This window comes from Manis pentadactyla, chromosome 1 (assembly GCF_030020395.1).
Source record: "Manis pentadactyla isolate mManPen7 chromosome 1, mManPen7.hap1, whole genome shotgun sequence".
In the NCBI taxonomy this organism is placed as follows: Eukaryota; Metazoa; Chordata; class Mammalia; order Pholidota; family Manidae; genus Manis; species Manis pentadactyla.
Window position 1 is genome coordinate 236064880 of NC_080019.1, and position 27385 is coordinate 236092264.

A 27385-nucleotide genomic window follows, 5' to 3' on the forward strand; every position below is an offset into this window, starting at 1 on the left:
CAAATCCTACCATTTGGAGCAACATGGATGGAGCTAGAGGGTATAATGCTCAGTGAATTAAGTCAGGCAGAGACAGATAAATACCAAATATTTTCACTTATCTGTGGAGTATAATGACAAAACAAAAACTGAAGGAATAAAACAGCAGCAGACTCACAGAATCCAAGAATGGACTAGCAGTTACCAAAGGGAAAGGGGTTGGGGAGGTGGGGAGGGTGGGAAGGGAGGGATAAGGGGATTAAGGGGTATTATGATTAGCGCACATAATGTGGTGGGGGGCAGGGGGAAGGCAGTATAGCACAGAGAAGACAAGTAGTGACTCTATAGCATCTTCCTATGCTGATGGACAGTGACTGTAATGGGATATGTGGTGGGGACTTGATAACAGGGGAATGCAGTAACCACAATGTTGTTCAAGTGAAACCTGAGCATAAGATTGTATATCAATGATACCTTAATAAAAAAAAAATTGGCAGTGGAGTGGGATGACTGTTCTTTCCACACCAACAGCCAAGGACACATGGATGCACATGAGGCTGTAGGCACACATGTCAGCTGTGTGCATCTCCCACCCACCTTCAGCACAGGCACTTCTGGACACCAACATCACAGGTGAGCGTGCGAAAATTATTCATCTTATTTCACTCTGTATCAGAGAACGCCAGGGACTCTTGCCCTCAGTAATCCACTATAAACCTGAAGGACTCTGAGACCACCAATTTCAGCAAAGCGCAGCATGACTGCATGCTGCCCAGTACTGGGTGCCAGGGGAGAGCTACAGGGAAGTCATGTCCCAAGGGTTTTGGGAGCAAAAGCAGCATGGCTAGGAGTGCCCGGAGGTGACACTAACCGTGGTCCAGCAGGGGGCGATCTCCTCCCGATCCAGGACATAGGAGACCACTACTTGCACACCCCCAGCAACCTCCCAGAGGGCAGAAAGGGGGGTGGGATAGCCAATACTTAGCCACCTTCAGCAGGAAGTCCAGGATGAACCCTGTGGATGACATTAGCCATCAGAGACTGAAAGCTGTCACTCCTGAGCGCACACAGCTGAGCTCTCTTGGCAAGGACTGCCCTACTATTCACTCCACTGCTGTTTAACGCTCAGAGCTCAGCAGTCCATTTGGATTCTATCCACCCGATTCCATCAGTCAACACGTCACAACTGGAAAGTCGCATTTTCTGAGAAAAGAGTCTCGGCAGAATCCTGATGAACCCCTGCTGGACTGCTCCAATCAACAAACTATACCGCCTGGGGGCAGTCAGGATTATGTATTACCAACAAGGGCTTACCATGAAAAGGTCAACCCTTTCCCAAACGAAAATGGGTCCAGGGTGGCAATCAACCACTGACACCAAAGACTAATAACTCAGAAAGGGACATGTGACATGTCATGGTCAAGATAAACTAGCAGTTCTCTTATAGCAATGTGCCATGATGAGATTAAAAGTCTTATTTATTTGAGTCCTTTCCTACTTGTGGAAACATTAGCTGAGGAACTAGGAACTAGTAGTGCAGGGTGTTTGAGCCTCTACTCACAGACACAGGAGCCCACCATTCTCTCCAACGCAGGGACCAAAGAGTGCTGCTCTCAGAGGGACGGGCCACTGTGCACCCAGACTCTCACCCGTCTGAACTGCAGGCCCTAAGCTGGTGGGATCTGTCTCTGACCACCACTTGGGACTTTCACAAGACCTTGAGTCAAGACTAGTTACAATGAATTTAAACCAAGACCCTCAATAGCTGAGATAAGCTGTTTTCCTACCCACTTCTCCCAAATCATGTTAAACTGTATCTTAAAGCTTTTCTCAAGAATCACGTTTGATAATGTATATATAGTACTTTAGAAAGCCCAGTGATTTTATCTCAGTTCACCATTCGGCAAGACACTGACTTCAGCTGTTGAGTTTCAGTCGGCTCAGAAATGCTGAGAGTGGACACACCAAGGTATTCTTTATATGAACTCCCTTGCAGCCAACCTCAACAAACATTCCTCATGCTCTGCCTTGTTGGGAGAATCAGGCACTTAGACTCCCTCTGCCTGAACACCCCTTTAGGTCTCTGTGACAAGCCGTGTGCAGCACCCATCCAGGGTCCCCCTTCTGCACGCCCTCCTTGGCACATTGAAGATGGCTCTCCCACGCCCCGACTCCACTGTCTAGGCCTGCCTCTCCTCTCCTCAGCACTCCCATCAGAAGACCCTCTTATCACCTGGATGCCAGAAAGGCATCTTATACGGATAGGCCTGTGTAGTGTCTGGCCTCTCCCCTCCACAATCCTCAGGTGAGCTTCCTACAGCCCAGCCCAACAGGACAGTAACAGCTCTTCAAGAGCTCTTACGGTTTGCCAGCGTCAGTTCTCACCCTGTTTAAAGCCCATCGGCGGAAACTTAAGCCTCACTGGAAGTCACCGGGACTGACCAACCACTGAACCACACCCTAGAGTCCAGCAAGAGCCCAAGGGACCCCAGCGCCCCACGCACCTCCCTGCCTAGAGCGATTCAGAGAAAGGGCACAAGCCACCAGCGACAGGGCTGAGAGGGGCTGGCTGTCAGCCCAGAGACCTGACAGACATGAAAAGAGACTGACAGAATAACATGAAAAATCTAAGTCTAAGCAATTTGGTATTTTAGATGAAATACCCAAACTGACACAAAATGAAAAATGAAACAGCTCTATATCTATTAAGGACATTGAGTTCATGGGCAAAAATTTTCTCACAAAACTCCAGGCCCACCAAGTGCTTACTGGTGAATTCTACCAACACTAATTTACATACACTTTCAAACCCATAGGAAGAATACTTCTTCCAAACTCGTTTTATGAGGTTCACATAACCCTGACACAAAAATCTGACAAAAAGGAAAAAAAAGAAAATTACAGACCAGTATGCCTTACAAATAAGACATAAAAATCAATCCAAATATTTTGGCAAATTAAATCCAGCAATATAGAAAAAGAACAAGATATCATAAGTGAGGTTTATCTCAAGAATCTCAGGCCAATTTAACATTTGAAAACTCCCAAATGTAATTCACTGAATCAACAAAATGAAAAGGGGAAAGAACAAATGAGCACTTCAATAAATGCGAAAAACCCATCTGATCACCCAAGATAAAAATTCTCAGCAAATTAGGAAAAAAGTGAACTACCTGAATGTAATGTAGAGCACCTACAAAAAACATTACAGCCAGCGGCGAGAGAGGGGATGCCAAGCTGGGGAGCACAGCATGGGTGCCACGCTCACCGTCTCATCGTCATCACGCCAGGGGCCCTGCGGGGTGGTAAGGAGAAACCCGCCTGTGTTCTCAGATAAGATGACGACTAACACAGAAAACCCTAAAGGAAGAACCCACACAACTACTTCTAGAACTAATGAACAGATTTAGTAAGGAAGCAAAATGCAAGGGTGATACACAGACATCAAATATATTTCCACATGGCAGCAAACAAATGGAAACCAAATCGTCAACAGGAGAACTTGTGTTTCACCACCACAGCCTCTTTAACCCAATATATCTGAAACATTATTTCAACACGGAACCCACAGAACATTATCAATGAATTACTTTACAGCCTTTTCTCATCTACATCTTCAAAGCCCACCATGTGTTTTAGAATTAGAGAGCATACCAATCCCAATGGCCACATTTCAAACGCCCAGTGGCTGCACGTGCTCACTGTTACCCCTGGGCAACACAGCTGTAGACTGAACACAGCAATCAAGGTAGTCAAAATCAAAGCAGGGGTTTGGGGAAGGGAGGGAGTTGGTACAAATTAATAGTTGATCCTAAAATTTGTGGAAATGTAAAGGACCCAGAATATCCAAAGCAATCTTTAAAGAGCAAAGTTAGAAGACATCATCTGACTTCAAGACTTACTATGAAGCTACAGTAATCAAGACAGTAGGGTACTGGCTTAAGGACAGACATATACATCAATGGAACAGAATAAAGTCCAGAAGTAAATTCATATGCTTATGGTTGAATTTAAACAAACATGGGGGACCAAGGTAATTCAATGAAGGAAAGGACAGTCTTTTCAACAGATGGTTCTGCAATTACTGAACATTGTTATACAAAAGAAAACAGAACTGACCCTTACTTTATACCGTACAATTAATCAAAAACAGTCCAAAGATTTTAAATGTAAAACTGAAAACTAAAACTTCTAGAAGAAACCACGGAAGGAAATCTTTGCAAGAAGATTTTGGTTTAGGCAAAAATTTCTTCAGACATAACAAAAAAAAAATCACAATCCTTAAAGGAAAAATAATTGATCAACTGGACTTTCATCAAAAACTTTTACTTTTCAAAGACATTAAGAAAATGAAGAGACAAGCCACAGAGTGGGAGAAAATACTTGCAAATCATGTATCTGATAAAGGACTTGAGGATATACAGAGAACTCACGCAATTCACTAATGAAAAACCCAATTTTTTTAATGGGCAAAAGATTTGGACACTTCACAAAGAAATATGAACAGCAAATAAGATCCTCAACATCATTAGTCATTGGGGAAATGCAAATTAAAACCACAAGATACCACTTCAGACTCACTAGAATGATTATAATAAAAAACCTGACAATATCAAGGGTTAAGCAAGGATGTGGAAGAACTGGAACCCCTACATAATGCTGTGGGAACATAAAATAGTAGAGTACCTCAGGAACCAGTTTCACAGGTTCTTAAGTGTTAAACATACCACACAGTCCCACTCCTAGACATCCACCCAAGAGAAACAAAGACAGACATCCATCTAGAGAGCCCTGGGCAAGAATGATCAGTGCAGCATAGTTTGTAACAGCCAAAAACTGGAAACAACCCCAAGTCCGTCAACCGATGAATGAATGGATAAACAAAATGCATCTCTCCACACAACACTCAGGCGGAACAAGGACAGCAGCACTGCCATTGCCGTACAACGTGGATGGGCCTCAAAGACATTATGCCGAGTGGAAGGACAGACCCAAGAGACTACATTCTGCACAGTTCCACTTACATGGAAGCTCCAGAAAAGGCAAAACTGTAAGACAGAAAGATGATCACAAGTTGCCTGGGGCAGGAAGTGGGGATTGAGCACAAGGTACACCAAGGACCTTCTGAAGGAATAACAATGTTCCGTGTCGGACTGTGATGATGGCTGCACAGATGTGTGAACTTACTGAACTCATCTAATGGTACACTTTGAGATGGGTGAATTTACTGGAATGTACATAGTACTTCTATAAGGCTAAATAAAAATAAGACTGATGGATATATGATAAAGCACATGCAGAAGGTTAACAGCTGTATACTCTAGATGGCAGGTACATGGACGCCCACTGCACAGGTCTTTAAACTTCTTTGTACTTTCAACATTTTTTGTAACACAGATCAGGGGTGGGTGGTGCCAAATTTAATTCAACGCAATCACATGCTTAAACAAGCATCACAATCAACAGCTCTTACACTACCGCATCAAACAGCTCATTTTGGCCTTTTTCTCACTTCTCCAATTGAGATTCTCCCTCAGAGTTCTGACATGGTTTTGCCAAAGGTTAGCTGATTACACACAATATGCATTTCAGCTTAAGTAGATATGACTTCCACACGGGTCTATGAAGCTGACATCACTCTGAACCCCCAGACCAGGCCCACTTGGCTCCCTGGGAAGCTCTGCTCCCAGTCTGTCAGTGCCACAGACCACAGCTCTCAGGCCTGCTCCTCACTCCCTGGGCCCGCCTTTGAGCCACCACATGCGTGCCCAAGCCATGTCAGTGTGAACACAGACCCAAGATGGTAACACCCCTCTCATCTTTCCTGGGAGCTGGGGAAGGGAGCGTAACTGATCAAGGGGGAAGGGAGGACAGGCAGGGGTTCGCAGCCCACCAAAGGGTCAAGTCTCTGGGTGGTCCAGAGAAAGCCTGCCCAGGCAGGGTCAGAGTAGGGGCCCAATGCAGTCCAGTTTCACTGCCCTTTTCCCTCATGCCCTGTCCCCTCAAAGTGTCAGAAGCTGCTGGGGAGCTCTCCCTCCAGCATGAAAGGACCCTGAGGCCATTCCTGCTGCAACTCACACTGGACACTGCTTGCTTCCCCAGTTCAACCTGGCTTGTTTGCCATCGCATTTATAGTCCAAACACCCTCAGATGGGTTCCAGGTTTTGTTCCAGGAAGCACTTAGCTACATGCATGTCAAGGACTTTGCTGCTAGTCAGCAGTGTTGCCCCAAGTTTGCAGGCAAACATCTTCTGCCGCCCTCTCTGTGTCTGGGACAGGCACTTAAGAGATATTTCCCTGATACAGGCCCAAGACGCATAGTAGTCACCACTTGTGCACAGGTCCTATGGTGGAAAGCTGCAGGCAGCCAAGTTCTCCTTCCATGTTTTATGAAGGTGGTGGTAAATGTGCCACAATTCTATCCCTGCTTCAAGTCGGCCTGTGGGTGGGGATTTAGGCCAATGGGCTAAAGCTGCTCTCGCAGAGATGCGATGAGGTTGTAACACTAGCAAGCAGTTTCTGGCACAGCTAGGAGATCCAAGTCCACAACCTCGGCATTTCTTAGGAATTCTGGAGGCGTTCTCCTGCATGACCTAAGGGCTTCAGAGACCAGGGAGACGAAACAGCGTCCACATCAAACTGTGGGCTGGGAATGCAGGCCATCTTGGTGAGATAAAACTGAATCTGGTGGCCTCTGCCCACTCACTGAGACAGCTGCCAGATCTCAGGATCTTAGATGAGGCAACGCCAGCAGCAGTTGGGTTAACACTCATATTTATTCTGTGACTTGCTGCCCCACTCTAGATTTCCATTTCACTGTGTCTATTTTCTCCATTAGGTTCCTAAGCAGAAAGCAGATGGAAGTAAAATAATTTTTCAAATCACAGGTCCCAAGTCCACCTGAAGTTTGTTAGTAAATGAGAGCCACAAATTCTTTTCTGGTTTTCACTAAACCCTACCCACCCCCAAAAGTCAAGTACTCTATCGGGATTTTATATTAATCACTGGAACAAACAATTCTTGATCCCCTGACCACAAAGAACTCAAAATACCAGAGGGAGACAAATCCTGCTACTGAGGAAGCAATCGATCCCCACGACATTCTGGACCTTTTCCAACACACAGCCAACATCTATCTTTGGGAAAAATGTTTTAAGAGTTTCAGGAAATTTAACAGTTATAACTTGACATCCCAGGGCACTTGAACAGTGTATGTTTATTATTCAAAACAATGCGTAAAACATGCTATTTCGCAGAAGGATCAAGGTACGTACTGAAGGGCCTCTGCCCCTGACAACGGTTCCCCAAGGCAGCCCACAAGCGTGGCCAGCTGCGTCTTCCTCGTTTCCTACAGCTGGCTCAAGCTGTCCAGCCCTCAGGGGTAAGTTAATAACAAGCTTGCAACTAGAATTTCTCCCCCAGAAAAAAGAAATCCAGCAGCCCACCAGAACTGTCACCAGCCCTTCCCACACTTACCAGTGCCATGGGGAGGATGCAGCTGATGGCAGTGAGCATCAACGGCCTGAAAAAATACAGGTGGTAGTTTCAATTTTTATTTAGAATTCTTACTTGCTAACTGCCTGAAATCTTTAAAGTCTACACGAATGGGTCTCCATGCCTCAGCCTGAGTCAAGCCACTTCGTTGATCCAATCTCATTTGTTAACAAACACTAGTGGTCATCACTAAACAGCAGGGGGTCGGGGGGGGGGCGCGGGGAAGCAGTGGACTGTGGGGAGCAGCACCTGGGCCTGAGGTAGAAGGGACAGGAAAGCTAGCCTAAAGAGACCGAGATGGACAGACTCAGGTCTTGGGGTGCAGGGCGAGGTAAGAAGATACTAAAGGGATAAGAGGAAGAAGCAAGATTAAAGCAGAGAGACAAAGGAGTGGGCGAGCCCGACCGCGAATGGGCAGGATCAGCAGCAGCAGTGGGGATGAGCACCCAGGGCCTCTGGCCTCTGGCCTCAGGCAGGGCCCACCCCTCAAGTCTACTGCCAGCGGCGGGCCTTCACCTGCCCCTGCCTCACGCCTGCGTGCTGGCGGCCTCTCCAAGGCTGGCCCGCTGGCTCCCGACCCCGACGTGTCCCCTTCCATTTTCTCTCCACAGGTCTTCATTCAGAGGGCTGACTTGTACTCAAGGCACCCACACATTCTATGTGCTTTCAAAAATCTGATTAGTAAATACAAATTTGAAGCTTGTTTTCTAGTTTAACCTCAATTCAGTCCTGTTACGGCCTCTGTTCAGTAAAATCTATACAAAAAACCTCCCAAAGACTTCACTAAGCAAAAAGTTATTTATGCAAAATAGGGTAAGACAAAAATATAAAAGTCATCATTCCTTGACCATAAGGGTACTTTTTTTATTATGAAGAGTACACAATGAAACCCATGTGTCCATCACCCAGCTCCTATGTCACCTTATGGCTAAGCCCACTGAACCTGTGCCTCACCTGTCCCCCACCCTCTCGATCATTAGGAAGGAAATCCCAGCCGGCCTGTCTGTACATGGCATTACCAGTGGAAGACCTCTGGGAAGTACCTAGTACAAAAGGCTGCTAACGGTCCCTTCTACGATTCTGCTGGGTGCCGTTACAGGCAGGACTGCCGCCATTTCTGTGAACCAAGGTCATGCCCTATACCCACAATCAAAAGAAATGTAAATGGGAGCTCATATTTGATGAACTGCAAATAGTAGGACTAAAAGCCAAATCTCCTACTATGTTCCTGCAGCCACAATCCCATCCTGTCCAAGAATCAGCACCACTGCTCTCTCCCAGCTACTGTGAGGAGGCAGATAAGCAGGAATACTAAGTGCCATCCCGGTGGCACCGTCAGGGTCCTCTATTCACCCAGACACCTGGGAGGCCAGCACATCTTACTGACAAAGCCACACAGACTCCAACAGCAGGTTTCAAAGACAGAGCTACTGGCTGCTGTCCTTATCTGTGCACAAAGCATGGGACACTGTTTTTATAACCTTCCTGCTTATGTAAATCCCCATCGGAATGGAAACTCCTTGAGGATACACTTCTAAAACAATTTCCTTCTCCATCCGCCCCAAGAACCAGGTCCTGCCGGCTGACACGCCCTCTGCCTGTCTCCAGTCCCTGCACAGCCATGGGCTCCTCCAGAGGGCAGGCAGGCACCAAGGCCTTCCCAGCACCGCGCCCCCAGGGGATGCAAAAGAGGCAGACACAGCTCTGAGGGAGGTGAGGAAAAAGGCGGTGGGCCAAGGTCTGAGGACGCAGAAACCAAACGCATGGCTTACAGAGGGACAGGAAGGAATTCAGGCCGGAGTCCTGACTTGAAATTTTTCAACAGAGTAAGATAAGCAAATGGTGCTTTTAGTGGATATATTAGAAAAATATGAACCAGAAGGAAAGAAAGTTTTATATATACCTCCTCTCACACCATCCACTCTAAGAAGTTAGCAGAAACTAAAGATCTTTAAGTCACCTTACATGGTACAAGTCAAACTATTTTCTCCATCACTCTTAGCACCCACCTAAAAGTTAAAACAACAGAAGACACTCAGGAAACACTTGTTTATTAGGTACCAACAAATTCTTGACCCGTCCCAACTACCAATGAACAAAGAAAATCAAATGGTTCATGAAAAGCATTTTGATGAAAAGGACTGAGGTCCGTCCCCCCAGCAGCCATCTGTCTAGTCTGTCTAGTGTCTCCTGGTCGTTACCCACAGGGCAGAGCACGCCCCTAATTCTCTCCCAGATTTAGTGTGCTCACCCACTCCCTTCCCCTCCAAACCTGACTTTTTAATATTCAGATCAGTACTACCGGTTACCTTTGTAACTGAAGACGCTTTTTACAAGCCCAGAACTGCTTTGGGTTTCCATACCACTAACCTTGGGCCACTTGAAGGAGACTATTCACACATTAGGCCCAGATGTGCTGTCTTCGCTTGGCTGCTGCCAATCACTCGTGCTTCGTCTGCCTCGCGTCTGGCTTGCACCTTGTGTGCGGCAGGCCTCCTGCTCTCCACGGACTGCCCTCACCCCCTGTGCAGGGCTCCCTGGTTTCTTCACCACGTCCTGTCTTCCATGTCACTCTATCTGTTGCTTGGAGTTTTCCACTTCCTGTCCCTAAAGAAATTTTTCCTGGATCCACCAAAATTCTGTTCGAATTGGGGCACCTGTTATACAGGTGATATCGTAAGACTTTTCTGTGGACTATATAGTATTACTTTAATCATTTTTTGAATTCTTTATTTTCCTCATTCTGATCTTCATCTATAAGTAACTACTTCAGAAAAGGTGCAAGGGAGGTAAACTTTAGGAGTCCTTGCACATCTGAAAATGAATTTATTTTGCAAGGACAGAATTCCAGGTTCAATCTATGAAGACTGTTGCTCCGTGGTCCTCTGGTCGCCACTGTTGCTGAGGAGGCATCTGACCACCATTTCATTTAGAAAACCTGGTGTGTTGTTGTGGACACGGTGAGGCCTTTCTGTTTATCCTCGTTATCCTAAGTTTCAGTGACAGTCCTATAGCAGTGGGTCTGTCCCCGCCCCCTGGGCAATGGGTGGGCCCTTGCAACACGAAGTCTGCATCTCTCTAGCTCCTGGAAATTTTCTTCTTCTTCTACTTTAATGTTTTCCTCCTTTCAGATGCTCCTGTGGCATCTGATTGTTTTATGGATGCCACATCTTCTGGAGTATCTTCAAGGATACTAGAGTGTGCTTTCAAAAACAAACAAAATCATCCACTGGTCTGTTTCAGTAGGTCAATTTTTCTTCTCTTTTTTCTTTTCTTTTAAAATTTTGCATGTTTTCCTCAAATGTCTGGTGATTCTTGTTTAGCCATTCACATTAAAAAGTGAAGGGTCACCAAAAGAAGGAATGAAGTACTGACACATGCTAAAACTTGGATGAACCTCGAAAACATAACGCTAAATGAAAACAACCAGACAGAAAAGGTCACATGATTCCATTTATATGACAAACAGACTAGGTGACCCCACAGAGAGAGAACGCAGAGTAGGGGTTGCTAGGGGCTGGGGGAGAGGACAGTAACTGCAGAATGAGCACCAGCCTCCCTTTTGGGGGGATGACACTGTTTTGGAACTAGAAGGATATGACAGTTGCTGAACACTGTGAATATACTAATGCCAGTGAATCATATGCCTTTTAAAAGGGTTAGTTTTATGTGACTATTACAATGGTGGGGGCAGAAAATGACTCCACACTATGCTCGTTTGTGGACAAAACCTATCACCTGACGGGCTTCTCTTCAGGATAATCTATCAGAAAGAGCTCTTACTCAAGACTCAAGGGCCCCCAAATAATGAGGCCAACCAAATCTCACACCTTTTAAGGGCCCTCCGCCTCCCCAGGTCATACTATTTCTTAAAAATAGCAGACGGTTTTGTCTGGAGACCACGTGCGGGTAGGGCTGACCATTCTACATGCAGACCTTTGAGTAAGCCCGGGTGCAGCATACTTCTGCAGGCTTTGTGGTCAGGAGGGCCTCTTCAAAGATCTGCTGGACAAACTGGCTCCCATGTGCAATGACGATGCCCCCTGACCTGTTCTCTTTGTTATTATGAGTTTATAGCATACTTTCCCCTTCACAGTATTCAAAAATGGGAGGTGCATTTACCCTGCGCTCTTTAATTATCTCTCTATTCCTGCCCTCCCAACTCTCCAGGAAATCACCGAGTTATTTTCCTTTACGATAGATTAGTTTGCATTTTCTACAATTTGATATGACTGCCATCACAAAACGTTTACTCTTTTCACCCACCAGGTTCCCCCATGCAGTGCAGTCATTCTGACATTTATCAATGATCATTCTATCTTACACTACCGAGAAGCGTGCTGTTCTATGTGTGTGCACTATTTGTTCACTCATCTGTTTATGGATATTTGAGTTGTTCCCAGCTTTTAGCTATTGTAAATAAAACTGCTACAGACTGAAAAATCATATGGTAACAAACTGGATAACCTAGAAGAAATGGAGAACTTTATAGAAAAATACAACCTACCAAGGCTAACCCAGGAAGAAACAGAAAATCTGAATAGACCAATTACTAGCAAGGAAATTGAATTGGTAATCAAAAAACTACCTAAGAACAAAACTCCTGGACCAGACAGTTGCACTGTTCAATTTTATCAAACATTTAATGAAGACCTAATACCCATCCTCCCTTTTAAAGTTTTCCGAAAAGTAGAAGAGGGGATACTCCCAAACTCATTCTACAAGGCCAACATCACTCTAATACCAAAACCAGGCAAAGACACAACAAAAAAGGAAAATTACAGACCAATATCCCTGCTGAACATAGATGCAAAAATACTCAACAAAATATTACCAAACCAAATTCAAAAATACATCAAAAAGATCATCCATCATGATCAAGTGGGATTCATCCCAGGGATGCAAGGATGGTACAACAGTCGAAAATTCATCAACATCATCCACCACATCAACAAAAAGAACAACAAAAACCACATGATCATCTCCATAGGTGCTGAAAAAGCATTTGACAAAATTCAACATCCATTCACGATAAAAACTCTCAACAAAATGGGTATAGAGGGAAAGTACCTCAGCATAATAAAGGCCATATATGACAAACCCACAGCGAACATCATACTGAACAGCGAGAAGCTGAAAGCTTTTCCTTTAAGATCGGGAACAAGTCAAGTATGCCCATTCTCTCCACTTTTATTCAACATAGTCCTGGAGGTCCTAGCCACGGCAATCAGACAACACAAAGAAATAAAAGGCATCCAGATAGGTAAGGAAGAAGTCAAACTGTCCCTGTTTGCAGATGACATGATATTGTACATAAAACCCCTAGACTCCACTCCAAAACTACTAGATCTAATATCTGAATTCAGCAAAGTTGCGGGATACAAAATTAATACACAGAAATCTGTTGTGTTCCTAAACACTAACAATGAACTAGCAGAAAGAGAAATCAGGAAAACAATTCTGTTCACAATTGCATCAAAAAGAATAAATACCTAGGAATAAACCTAACCAAGGAAGTGAAAGACCTATACTCTGAAAACTACAAGACACTCGTGAGAGAAATTAAAGAAGATACCAATAGATGGAAACACATCCCGTGCTCATTGATAGGAAGAATCATATTGTCAAAACGGCCATCCTGCCTAAAGCAATCTACAGATTCAATGCAATCCCTATCAAAATACCAACAGCATTCTTCAATGAACTCGAGCAAATAGTTCTAAAATTCATATGGGACCACAAAAGACCCCAAATAGCCAAAGCAATCCTGAGAAGGAAGAATAAAGTGGGGAGAATTACGCTCCCTGACTTCAAGCTCTACTACAAAGCCACAGTAATCAAGACAATTTGGTACTGGCACAAGAACAGACTCATAGACCAATGGAACAGACTAGAGAGCCCAGATATAAACCCAAGCATATATGGTCAATTAATATAGGATAAAGAAGCCATGGACATACAATGGGGAAATGACAACCTCTTCAACAGCTGGTATTGGCAAAACTGGACAGCTACATGTAAGAGAATGAAACTGGATTATTGTCTAACCCCATACACAAAAGTAAACCCAAAATGGATCAAAGACCTGAATGTACATCATGAAACCATAAACTCTTTGAAAAAAAACATAGGCAAAAATCTCTTGGACATAAACATGAGCAAATTTCTTCATGAACATATCTCCCTGGGCAAGGGAAACCAAAGCAAAGATGAACAAGTGGGACTGAGGAGGATGGATGGGAAGGGAGAGATAAGGGGGAAAAACAGACATTACGATCAGCACACATAATGTAGGGGAGGGCACGGGGAGGGCTGTACAACAAAGAGAAGACAAGTAGTGATTCTATAGCATCTTACTACGCTGATAGACAGTGACTGCAATGGGGTATGTGGGGGGGACTTGATGGGGGGAGTCTAGTAACCATAATGTTGCTCATGTAATTGTAGATAAATGATACCAAAAGAAAAAAAAGAAAAAGAAAAAGAAAAATGAACAAGTGAGACTATATCAAACTAAAAAGCTTCTGTACAGCAAAGGATACCATCAGTAGAACAAAAAGACATCCTACAGTATGGGAGAATATATTCATAAATGACAGATCCGATAAAGGGTTGACATCCAAATTATATAAAGAGCTCATGCACCTCAACAAACAAAAAGCAAATAAGCCAAATAAAAAATGGGCAGAGGATATGAACAGACACTTCTCCAAAGAAGAAATTCAGATGGCTAACAAGCACATGAAAAGATGTTCCACATCCCTAATCATCAGAGAAATGCAAATTAAAACCACAATGAGATACCACCTCACACCAGTTAGGACAGCTAACATCCAAAAGATGAACAACAAATGTTGGCGAGGATGTGGAGAAAGGCAAACCCTCCACTGCTGGTGGGAATGTAAAATTGTTCAACCACTGTGGAAAGCAGTATGGAGGTTCCTCAAAAAACTCAAAATAGAAACACCATTTGACCCAGGAATTCTACCCCTAGGAATTTACCCTAAGAATGCAGCAGCCCAGTTTGAAAAAGACATATGCACCCCTATGTTTATCGCAGCACTATTTATAATAGCCAAGAAATGGAAGCAACCTAAGTGTCTATCAGTAGATGAATGGATAAAGAAGATGTGGTATATATATACACAATGGAATATTATTCAGCCATAAGAAATAACAAATTCTTCCATTTGCAACAACATGGATGGAGCTAGAGGGTATTATGGTCAGTGAAATAAGCCAGGCGGAGAAAGACAAGTACCAAATGATTTCACTCATATGTGGAGTATGAGAACAAAGAAAAAACTGAAGAACAAAACAGCAGCAGAATCACAGAACCCAAGAATGGACTAACAGTTACCAAAGGGAAAGGGACCGGGGAGGATGGTGGGAAGGGAGGGATAAGGGGGAAAATGGGGCATTACGATTAGCACACATAATGTGTGTGGGAGGACATGGGGAAGGCAGTATAACAGAGAAGACAAGTAGTGATTCTACAGCATCTTACTACACTGATGGATAGTGACTGTTATGGGGTATGTGGGAGGGACTTGATAACAGGGGGGGTCTAGTAACCATAATGTTGTTCATGTAATTGTACTTTAATGATAGCAAAATTTTATAAATAAATAGATAAAAACCTGCTACAGACTTGTGAATACTAACAAACCAAAACAAATGGGGGAGTAGATATGAGGGCCGCCAAGCACTGTGAAGTGGAAGCCAGTGTTAGCAAGCTAGCAGAATCGATCAGAGGTGCTCTACAGTGCCATGTAATTCACAGCTTGTAACACCTACGTTGTATTTATATGATTGCAGATACCTGCAGTCATTTCTACATACTCATTATCAACATGGACATAAAAACCACTTTTACTTCACAGTCAAAGAAATATGAAGGTCCATTTAGACATCTAACGCACGACAGAAACCTCCCCAGCTGGCGAGCAGGGCTGGGCAGCGGATGTGTACCCGCACTCCAGTCACAAGCCAGCTCCCAATGGTGGACACACTCCTGCCTCACTGGGATAACTTGAATTATTTCCTAACTTTCTTTTGCACTTCCACATGAATATAATATAAAATACCCGGCCTCACTTCTGACGATTCTGTTTCATTACATCTGCATGAAACTTAGGCTTCTATATAGGAATTGCCAAAATGAATTCTGACATGCACCCCAAACTGTGAACCACTCACCCATTAGGCATATACCAGCTCTACTTAGAAGTCAGCTCTGGCTTCATGGAAACCCTTTGACAAGTACACCCTCTATTTACAAACAGGAGCATACAAATGCATCACTCTGGGGTTGAATTCCCAACTTATGCATTTCCTGACCTGGGCTCAGACAGTCAGATCAACAATCAGCAACATGAAAACAAACCGTATGCAGACATTTTTGTGAGGTGCTGTTATACAAAGAGAAAATGTGGATCTCTATCTCAAAGACATCAAGCCCTGGTTTACAAACGACGGACTTCCAGTAAGCATACAAGTATATACTGAGGGGTACAGAGTGCCCGACTCTGCCTGGGCACCAGGAAGGCTTCCTGGTAGAAGGGAGTCAGGGTAAAGCGTCAGTGCCCAGCGTAGTGGGTGGTGGAGACACCAGGTTTAGAGAACCCAGAAGCTGTGTCAAATGGCACTGGAGTTATTCCTCATTAAAGGAGGCAACTTGACATACAGACTGGGAAATGAGAATGAGAGATGGACCACTGAAAGCCTAAAATAAGGCATAAAGGAAATGAGAGTGGGTAGAAAGACTTCCCAGAGTCTGTAGAAAACTGCTAGTCAGAGAGCAGCTCTTCCAGATGGAGCCCACTCTGTGCTCAGGATGGTAAGAACAGCTCTGTTCTCTTAAAATGACCACACAAACCTCTTGCTCGTCCTGCCTGTATCTCTACTTACGGTCAATGGCTTGTGGTCATCACAGTGAAACTGTTTCATTGTGATAGTTTGAAGAAAGGGAACACAACATAAGCTTCAAACTCTGACAACCACATCAGCTGAAGCAACTGAGCCCCAGGGAGCCAGACTTCCGGAGGGGAGGACAAGAAGCTCCCGCTGCTCACTCGGCGCCCTTCTCAGGTCTCGCCCGCGACACTTCCCTCTTTCAGGCAGAGAGACCTGATCCTCCAAGTTATTTCGAGAGCAGTAGGGGCAAAGACAAGGTAAAAGAGAGAGACTGGCTGGGACAGGGCAAAAGTTAGAAAGATGCAAGGGGGTACCTCAGGAGCAGAGAGCCCCAATTCATTAAGTGGCACTGACGCAGCCTCAAGAGCAAAGACAGCAGGCACAACACAGGCCGTATTCCACTGTATCCTCTTTTCTGTTCCGATTCAAAATACACCATGAATTATGTGTACTTTTCTTACCAGCAGGCCCAGGAGAAGGGCACCAGATGCTCTGGGAGAGGGCAAACCAAAGAACGCAACCTACCCAGCACACGCACATAGGTGTCGGTCAGCAGTGTCCCAGACCTTCCTCCGTCTGCCTCCTGTCCCCGGCCCACAGCGCACAATCCTATGAATGTGTCCTAAGGGAACCACGACGACATGACAGCAACATCCCCCGTTCTGCTCCACGTCACTGCAGTGCCTCCCCCAGAGCTGTAGAGGCGTCATCACTACCATATGCACAGATGGGAAAACCTCAGCTTACGGATGCCGAGGAACATACCAAGATCACACCGCACTGGACAGCAGAGAAGGGGCTGGAACCCAGTCACCTGACCATGAGCCCAGGCTCAAGCCAAGGCCCGACAGACACAGAGGCCACATCCACGAGAGCTCACCTAGCAGTGTGACCAGTCCCAACAGCAGGGACACACAGGTCACCTAAATGCCCAACAGGGAAGATATGAGCCAAGCATGGCCCAAGAACAAGACAGTGTGCTATGAAGCCATAGAGAAAAGTCATCGTGATGAAGTAAGAGGAGGGGAAATGTGAGAAATATACATGAAAACAACAGAATATAAAAATATAGGTAATGCTGACCAGGGCAGGGATTTGGGTCTATTTTGCTCACAGCTATTTCTCTGGGGCCTAGTTCACTGTAGGTGCCCAGTAAATAATGGCTGAATGAAGGCATCAGATAGCAGCACAGTAATATTATATATCAATATGGACAAGACCTGAAGGATAATGAACAAGGAAGAAAACTTTGATTTTCGATTAATGGCATTATGAAGGATACTGTTAAATAAATACCATAGTAACATCTTAACAATAAAATTTACATATAAATTAATTCAGGATTGGGACGCAGGTGTGGGATTAGTATCCTCCAGATTACACTTTAAATGCTTTAAATGGTCTCTATGGTAGTGTGAGAGCACAGCAAAAACACTGGCTGGCCTTGAATTTGACGAAAAGCTGCCTTTCTGGAAGGCAGTGAGCATGTTGTGTGTGTGTGTAGTGCCAGGTACACAACGAGGACGCAAAGTCAGTGATGACAATAACCTTTCAAAGCTGGCAAGACAGGGACAACTCTGGCATGAGCTGTACTGAGGCAAATCCTCAAGCAAATCCTCAATGTCACTCTGAACATTTCTCGTCTCCCTTTTAAAAATAAATTTATACATCAGTAAAACATATATCGGACTTCCAGACTGAAGCATCACGATGTCAACATACCCACTAACCAACTATCTGAAACACAGGAATTTAATCTAGGTTCTACTGAGATACAGCCATGCAAAGAAACCTGACATCAGGTCATAAAAATAGAAATCAGATGGCTGCTCAGGACACAAACATCGTACTAGACCTGGCTTGAGGTTACTTCCCCATTAGTGATAACAAAAATACAACCATTACTTGGTTAATTAATGAATATGCAAATAAAAATAAAATGGTCTTAAGATTCAGCCAAATCAGGATATAAAAGTCGATTTAAGAAATAAAGTCTCTTAGATATCAAATAGTTGGTGCCACTTAAAAGGCTAAATGTAAAGCATCCTGTGTTAAGAACATCAACCGCTTATGTTACTAAAGTGCAAATGGACAGAAACCAGGTCGCTTTGAAAGCAGGGCTTCAGAGGCTTCTGCACTTAAGAGTCAAAAGCCCTGAAAACTCATTAGGAATCATTCAATGGGGAAAAATGATCCACAGAAGAAGAATCTTAAGAGCTATGTTTTGCTATGTTTTGCTAAACAGCCAAGACTAGATTTTAAAACAAATTCAGGTAGGAGGGTGGCAGACTAGAATGTTTTAGGGAACAAGTTAATAATGCAGCTGATAAAGCAAGACTCATAAAAACACTCATCATAACCAGCTTATTTTTGCAATCCTATCTGGGATACACCAGGCTTGAGAAATGAGCAGCATAGTTTGGTGCTAAAGAAGTTTAAGAACTCTGTGCCCTTCCTACAACAGTAAATACACCTCAGGCTGCGTTCATGACCCTGCACATCTAATTCCTTTTCACTCAGATGTCCCAGTGTCTCCACTCCAGCCCAGAAGTCAACTTCCTGCCCCCCACTCCTGCCTTCTGCCCCACCCAAGGCTCTCCGGCCTGCCCAGCTCAGAGCACTACCACTTATCCCTTCTGACTGCTGGCTGGGGCCCCCCAGACGCCCCTCTCAAGCTGCAGGGCAGAAAAGTGCACAATGAGGGGACTCAGGTGGCCCACCGCCAACGAAAGCTGGCCTGTGCTCTGTCTGGGGATCTGCTGGCCGAGCCTGCTCCTGAGCAGCTTGACAGCAAATGCCTCATGCTTCATGGAGCCATATAAACAGGAGTCACTGAACAACAAAATTCTTCTTGGCTAACTACTCACACATTTTGTTCAAAAATGCTTGTTACCACTAGAAAGGGCCTCGCTAACCTACAGTAGCAACAAAACAATCTTGGTATAAGTTTCATATAAAAATAAGTACACTGTGTAAAAAAGGTACCTTTGTTTTCTTTTAAGACTCGTATATGATCACTAAAAGCATTCATCAGAGATTTCCCCCTTCCAACAAACACAAAACCTCGCCTGGCAAAACTCCGTCTCTCACGACATTCCACTAGTGTAGGATGATGGTTCATTCTCACAATAATGCGTCTGCTCTACCATCCCCTGAATCCCCGGAGTTTCCCCCAGTAACAGACGAGTGTCTGCGCTGCTGTCTGTCCTCGGTCCCTGCCCTGACTTCCTGGGCACTTTCCCTCCTCAAGCAGAGACCTCACTTGTGCACAGTTACCCTCTGCCACCAGAGGCTCCCACCAAACCAAACGGCCGGTGTCCCAATTGGGGTTTTTCTACATCAAATCCTAAAAGGCTTAATTTACATTCAACTGTGGCTCATCCATAGGCAACTGATAACACACAGAGAAACAACAGAGCTGAGTGTCCCCAAAAACTGCACGCCACCCCCCCAAACTGTGACTGCTTCTGTTCACAGACAGCGTTGACGAGCTATACTTTTAAACCAAACACGTCACATTTCCTAGTAGTCAAACAGCACCTAAATCACATGGCAGAATCAGATATCTCAAATATCAGAGGTATACAGACAGCACGCACCACCAGCGATGCAGGCATCTGGGGTGAGCTGGGTGATAACCAGCCATCACGCAGAGACACAAGCAGGGAGCCGGAGCAGCTGAAGTGCCCAGCACCCGCCAGTGAGCGCAGCACCTCGACGCAGAACATTTTCATCACAAGGACGAAAACCACTTAGTTTTTAGTCAGCCTGAAAAAGCAAGATTGTGGGCAATTCCTTCGCCTTTCCTCCTAACCAAGCTGTTTCTGCCTAGCCAAGCTGGTCGAATTCCTGAGCTGCTTACACCACCACTGAGTCCCGTTATGTGCAGACAAGCCAAGAACCAGCAGCCTTGCTGCCCAGGCCCAGAAAGAAAATGGTGTGAACATGCTCCTCCAGTGAGCTGGGCTGAGAGGTCTCTTTTCCACCACCATCTGCATTTTCATGAACTACTTTCCTCTTCCCCATTTTCTCTTTAACCCTATTCCCACGTTTCAACTTCTTCCATCTCTTTTCATGATTTCATCTATGTTCTGAGTTCCTTTTGCTCTTCCCATGAACCTGAGGGCGCCAGAGTAGTGCCCTTCCGTGCAGTACAGGTGGACACGCAGCAGAGATGGGAGTCTAGCTCACACCAACACGAGCAACTGTCGGCAACAGCCCACAAAGCCCACACATAGCCAAGGCCCTGCTCAACGCCTACTGGGGATGAAACACTGACAGAAATGATGGGGGAGAACAGGTATACAGTAGTTTCTGTACTCCAGGAAGTGGCAATCTGGTTGGAGGGGTCATGCAAAATCACACAGAAAGACAAAACAGCAGAAGCAGCCAGAAGACTGCATGGTATGACCTAACACATGGGTGGCAGTGCCTGGGCACTGAGACCAAAGGAGGCACAACCACTGTGTTCTGGGGGTCACTCAGGGAACACTCACACCAGACTCTGAAGGAGCCCTAGGACACTAGGAGGAGGAATTATGTCCACTTAATAAGAACCTAATGAGAATAATAAATTTTTTGTTATATATATTTTACTACAGTTTTAAGAAAAGGGGAGGGAGAGAGGACAGGTGACAGGGCTCCTCAGCTGTCTCTGACAGGCCAGGAAAGTCAGCACAGAAGGCTTAACAAACTGAGAATCCCTGTGCCATTCCTAGGGTCTGAGATGGGGACTTTAATGAACAGACACTGCCAAGCATGCGGGCACACACCTGACAGCTCCTTTTCTATTTTAAAATACCAACACCGTGTACAATCCGACGGTATGGTTAAAGCCAAAGAACTAGTTGACCAGACAGGGAGAGGTGTGTGTGGTGAGGAAGGAAGTGACCCAATGCCTCTGTTCCACCAGGGAAAGGCCCTCTGGAGATTGAGGTCCCAGCAGCTTTGCTGTAGCTACAGTGCATGAATCCCAGACCTCCACAGGGTTCCAAAGGGGCCTCTGCTCTCTACAGCTTTCTGCTGAGCACAAGAGGGAAGTCTGCAGTCGCTCCCAGGGTGAGTCACAGCAGCCTCAGCTCTCAGCCGCCACCTAGCTGCTGATAAAGCCCGGAGTATCCAAGTCCAAGGTACTAGTCTCTGCTGACCGCTGGAAAGAAAATCCCTGAGCTAGCAGATAAAACAACTTTTATAGAAATCATACATGGCACACCTTAGTTGTTTCCGTAACTTATTAAATACCAACAAGAACATTATTTGGTTAAAATCATGCTGATGTGCCCTTGACCTTCAAGTTAGCAGATAATAAAATCTGTAAAAGTTCCTATAGGAAGGTCAGTGAAGGAAGAGGAATGTCCCTCACTTTCACATAAAGGCCAACTTTCCAGGAGGAAGAAACATGCTGGAAAACTGAATGAGGGTAAGAACATTCCCAGTACACAGTGTTCTGCGTGAGTACACTGTGAGCTGATGTCATATTACGTAGTAGGGAATGTACACAGTGAGGACAGTAATGGGCCTGAGGCGCAGGACATTGAAAAGTATGCTCGTTTAAGTATTAAAAATTAAGAATCATGCTGGAATAACCAACTTTGTTAATTCCTTAACATTTCCACATTAACATCCAGCAAAATCAATGAAATACAAGCATGAGAACCTACTTTATTACAGTTACTGCTAAAATCTCTTTAAACGTCAGACATTAGTCATCAGTATTATGAAACAAATGAGCAATTCAGCCCAGAAGCACTAAATATTCAGGGCAAATTGGGGGATCTGGGTGCCTCTCAAGACATTTACCCTCCACTCACACAGGTGCAGAAGACGGTGAATCTGACGCTTATCGTATTTACCTGTCAAGCTCCATAAGCCTCACTGAAACAAGATAATCTAAGCAATTCTGTTTATATGTACTTGTGGTCTACATTTCCTAAATCCACCTCACCCCTCCTTTCTAATTCTTAGTAGTCTGGGAATCTGAGGGCCTTAGATATGCACATAACAGAAAACAAAGTACATGCATGAGATGTGTCCAAATGATGCAACATATATTTAAATTTGGTTTCAAGCTGCAGGCCCATCAGTCTGGAGGAGACATTAGATAGCAGCAACTCATATTTGATTTAATTGGGTGGGGAATGACACCTGAAGTAGACAACACTGCTCACCTTCAGGACAGAGGCTAAGCTGGTCATGTGCTCATTGAGGGCACCCTCAGACTCCTTGTAGGTCAAGCAGGTGAACTGGTACTCCTCAGGATCAAAGGCATCGGCCCCCTGCTGCTCCACGTCGCTGGCTACTCCCACGTAATAGTCCTCTATATCCCCAGGGTCCTCATCCTCTTCCTCCTCCTCACAATTTGGGTCATAGTCGTCTTCATTGCTGTCAGACCCCTGGCTATTCATGTCCACAGACATCTTAGCATCTGGTCAAGTTGCAGATCAGGAAAGCAGCTTTTTCCCTCCCCCCAAAAGTTACCACTGTCTCAAATGCATTAGTGTCTTTGTCTTCAAAGGGAAGAAAAGAAAAAAAAATAAGTGTTACTTTCACTATAAGAAGTTGTAATAGAAATCATCAGAGAATCAAAATGGCATGGCCCTGGCCCTACCCCTACTGCAGCCTTTCCCACCTCTGGTCTCATTCAGGAAACCTCACCATCAGCTCCCTGCCCAGGCTCACCAACTGGAAACCCTTTCCTGGAGGGGAAAAAGCTGTGACAATAGTAACTCCACATGAAGCATCTGGCATGAAAGTATAAGGCTGTCTGCTTCATGTCAAGGAGTCAAATTCCTGTGGACTTGTCCTTCCTGCCAGAGTCCTTAAGACAGAAGTACATCTCCAAGTGGGGTGACCACAAGGGGAAGCAACCTAAAGGTTGAACTACCAAGTTTAAAATCTCTTGGCTAATCACGCCTCACTGAGTGGTGATCCACACAGTGCATACACAAGAACACGGTTCCTTCCTTCTGTAATAGCTAGGAAAAGAATGCCACTGTCTCACAGACGTCTTTCTCAGATATCTGGAAAACAGGAGCATGGTTAGTAAATGAATGAATAAATAAATAAATCAAAGCCACAAAGCTTTTCAACATCCTCCTCTAGTTGCAAAGTTAACTGACTTTTCAGTTTCAAAGGGTTCTACACAGCCTTTATAAGGGTACCTAAAGTAAAAAAACTGATCTCAAAGTGAAGGAAAACTATAGATATTCTGCTTTAGCAGGACTGAGACTAGGGAAAATGGAAACCTAACAGGGTGAAGAAACAAGAGCTCAAATGGAACCAGCTACTGAACATTCCTCACAGATCAAAATGGTCTCCTACACAGAAAGGGAAATACCACCAGCTGACAAAGCCCATCATGGGGCCTAAACTTCAACTCCCAGAAGATTCTAACAAATACCTGTTAACTTCTCTGCACAAGTACTACTTAAAGTGATCATTTTGCAAGAAACGGGATCAAATAGTGACTTAAATAAAAAAACTTACAGGACCTTAAAATACAAGAGCATTTGTATTGAATGGTATGTAAATGATCTACATACTGAAGTCTGGATTAAACAGAAAAGTAAATAGAAAGTTTGTCTGAAGTAGATAATCTCTCTTAAAAAAGTAAAATAAACATAATTAAAACAAGATTAAAAATGAATCTGTACCTATGTAACCAGTCTAAAGGACTACACAGCCACCTTTTAATGATGTTATAAAAATATTAGTGAATCTGTTTGATATGTTAACTGTAAATGCTCAAAGTTTAAAACCATTTCACATTAATGAGAGGGCAATAATATAATTTTGCAGTCTGACTTTTAACAAATCGTTCTGTATGGTAGAACCACCTAATCACAACTGAACTCAAGTAGGGTATTTTTTCTTTAGGAGAAAAGATGAATTTTTAAAGATACCTGTAATTCTTGAAGCTCTTTCATGAAGATGTCACCCAAATATTCTGTCATATAGTTTCCATCTAAAATGAAAAGAGAGAATTCTATTTATATGTTTTAGAATTGGTACCCTGCGTTTGCAAATTAATTTTTTTAAAAGCAAAGACATTTAAAAGGACAAGCAGCAAGGGGCCAGAGTAATTATGAAATTATTTTCTTGTAAGTCCCACAGAAATGCATGTCTCATAATTACAATGACAAGAGTTACATGGCCTTCTAGAAAAAAGAAAGTATACAATGTAAACAGCTGACAATAATTTAACCAGGGGTCCTAGTGATGGAAATGGATATCCAATTCCCTTCCTCAGTTTGAAAGCCCACCACCTTACTCCTATTGTTCAGTTCTCCTGAATTAACTACTTTCAATCCTAAATGTTACAGAGAGATTGACAAAAGTAAACTGTAATTGACCTAAAGCTGGGTTTTAATTATAAAGTCACCTCCACTGTGGTAATCTAACACTTACAGAATACAGCCAATACTTCAGATCTTAACTTTACTCACGAAAAAAATTTGCAAGTTAAAAATGTTCCCCAACAGGATACCCACCAAGCAGTATTAACACCCATTTACCACCTATCTTCTGACATGCTCAAGGGCCATCTGACTTTCGCAGATACAGACCCCACTAAGCACTACTTGCTTACTCATTTAGAAATGTTATGGTCATTTCCTCATCCTTTAGGATTTCTTAGAAAACCAGAGCTTGTAACTCCCAAAGAAATATTTCATATACAGACAAGCAAACACAAACTAAATTAAAACCAAAATCCAAACAATTATTATGGAAGATAATTTCCAAAATAGTAGAGGAAAATTAATTTTGTTTAGACCTTTTTTCTTTAACCTGCTTTTTTATCTAAAATATGGCTTACTGGACAAATAGAATCTATGACTATTGCTCCCATCTACAAAATCTCACTAATAACAGGTCTCATTTAATGAGAGACACTTTCAGGTCAGACTCATTTTCATTAAATCTTCCCAACCCTACAAAGTGGCTATCATCTCCTTCTTACAAATGAGGAAGCTCGAGGTCTAAAAAGGCTAAGTAACTTGCCCAGGATCACAGAGCCGGCAAGTCAGAGAGCACAGCGTCCATACTTTACACCAGATCAACGGCTATGGAGATTCCTAAACCCCCAACCCTCCTAGAAAATCCAATACTATCCACAAAGCTTTCTCCAGAATCACAACAAAAGGGCATGCTTTTCACTTTCCCTGGGACTTAGACCTTGCCCATATACTAAACTCACCAACTAAAACAGGGGATAATTTCAGGTTCCCCCCAAAAGAGAGAAAGCCATTTTCTAGTCATTGGGTGCAGGTCCAGATTAAAGTAAAAACTTAATTTTTTCAAAGTCAGATGTCTCTGCTCTGCTTGACAGGGGCCACCGTGTCATCGCCGTATTAGAACCCATGAAAACGCTTTGACTTCCTTCAGATATTAGATATTATCCCTCCATCCCAGACAGAAAAGGAGGAATAGAAATGACTTTTCCCCAGAGCCGAAATCACGTGTTCCGAAAACCTGACACTCAACCTGGGCTAAAGGACTCGAACTGAAGGCCTCTCAACTTAAACTTGACAAGAACAAAACAATGACTTTTTGGCGAGTCTGACGATGTTTACCCCAGATATAACATTAAGTTCTGAAGGGTCATTTACAAAAGCTTACATACAACTCAAATAAAACTACTTGGTAGTAGTTTTGAACCAGCAACTTAAGTTTCAAAACTCTACGCAGTATCTGTCTTGTTTCCTACGGTAGCCACCAGCCACATGTGGTTATTTAAATTTAACTTAAATATCAAGTAAAACCTAAAATTTGGTTTTTCATTTTGTGGCTGGTCGCTCCAGCCACAAGCGCAATGTTCCGTGGCCACATTAGGTGGTGGCCACCCTGCTGGCCGGCGAAGGTACGGAACACGTCCACTGTGGCAGAAAGTTCCGCGGGACAGAGCAGCGCTCGGGCCCGCACAAGCCCGGGCGTCCGTCCGCGAGGACGCAGACCGCGCGCGGGGCTCCGCCGGGCGGGCTTTAACCACCCGCGGGGCGCGGCCAGGGCTCCCAAGGACGACTCGGCCGAAGCCCCGCAGCCGACGCGCCTCCCCGGCGCCCGGGGCAGGCCCAGTGGCCCGGCTGGGAAGATGAGGTGGCCGCGCCGGAAGCCTCTCGGTGGGCGGCGCAGCGCGAAGACCGTGCCGAGCGGCCGCGGCCGGGGGCCTCGCGGGCGGTGGCGAAGGCGGAGCCGGCTCCGGGGGAGGCGCGCGGGAGCCCACCCTCCCGGCCAGCCGGCGTAAACAAGGTCGCGCCTCGCACTTACCGAGAGCCGCGGCCCCGCGGCCGCTGAGCCCGCGCGAGCCAGACCGGGTCGGGCCGGGCCCGAGGCGCGGACCCGGAGACGGCGGCAGCAGCGGCGGCGGCGGCGGCGGCGGGCCAACACCGGTGAGGGTCCTCGCTGCTTCCTCCGGCGGGGCCGTCTCAGCAGCCCCGGAAGTGCTTGGCGCCGCGCGTCACTTCCGGCCCAGGGTCGCCCAGCGGGCGCGGGGGTCGTGGCAGGCGCTGGTGATTGTGCTGCTCTGCGGGCTGGGCTCAGCCCCGCTCCTGGAAAGAGCCTCTCACCCGAACCCGCGCTCTGGGGGAGCCTCGGACGGGCCCTACCGCCCTCCCTTCGGCGGATCCCGGCGCCGGGGCGTGGACGGCGGACTTGCCCCCTGTCGGCGCGGGTTCGCCGCCCGGGTTTCCAGCTTCCCGTGCACCGGACGAGATTGGATCTTACTTGCCTTGCTGCACAGTTTCCTGAAACAGTGTCGGAAGTGCCATCGTGACTTCCAGGACCTTCCAGGACCTCCGGGCAAGTGTTACGGAGAGCGTCTGGCTGGCGCACCAGCGTGGAACGGGCGCTGTCTGGGAGCCGCGCGGCCGAACGAGCCCGTAGACCACCCAAGCCGTTTCCACCGGTCCACGAGTCGTGCGCGTGCTGATGTTCAAGATCTCTTTTAAGTCCCGTGGGCTCTCTTAGGTCTACTTCTTGCGTATATTCGCGTCTTTCT

The 27385-nt window shown here is 45.2% G+C and overlaps 1 protein-coding gene across 5 annotated transcripts in view; it reads right to left on the reverse strand.

The window, feature by feature from the left end:
- ARIH2 (ariadne RBR E3 ubiquitin protein ligase 2) overlaps positions 1–26805 on the reverse strand; it is a 44738-nt gene extending 17933 nt beyond the window's left edge. For 2 of the 5 annotated variants that reach the window (XM_057487891.1, XM_036877628.2), the window contains exons 1-3: positions 26656–26805; positions 24291–24352; positions 22557–22895 (exon numbers count right to left, since the gene is read on the reverse strand). In XM_057487891.1, the coding sequence (XP_057343874.1) occupies positions 22557–22805 (249 nt within the window). In that variant the 5' untranslated portion in view covers positions 22806–22895; positions 24291–24352; positions 26656–26805. Of the gene's footprint in view, positions 1–7455; positions 7502–22556; positions 22896–23067; positions 23409–24290; positions 24353–26655 lie in introns of those variants that run through there. The other 3 variants (XM_057487887.1, XM_057487885.1, XM_036877631.2) reach the window with 3 other exon arrangements.
- Between the last annotated feature and the right edge of the window lie 580 nt (positions 26806–27385).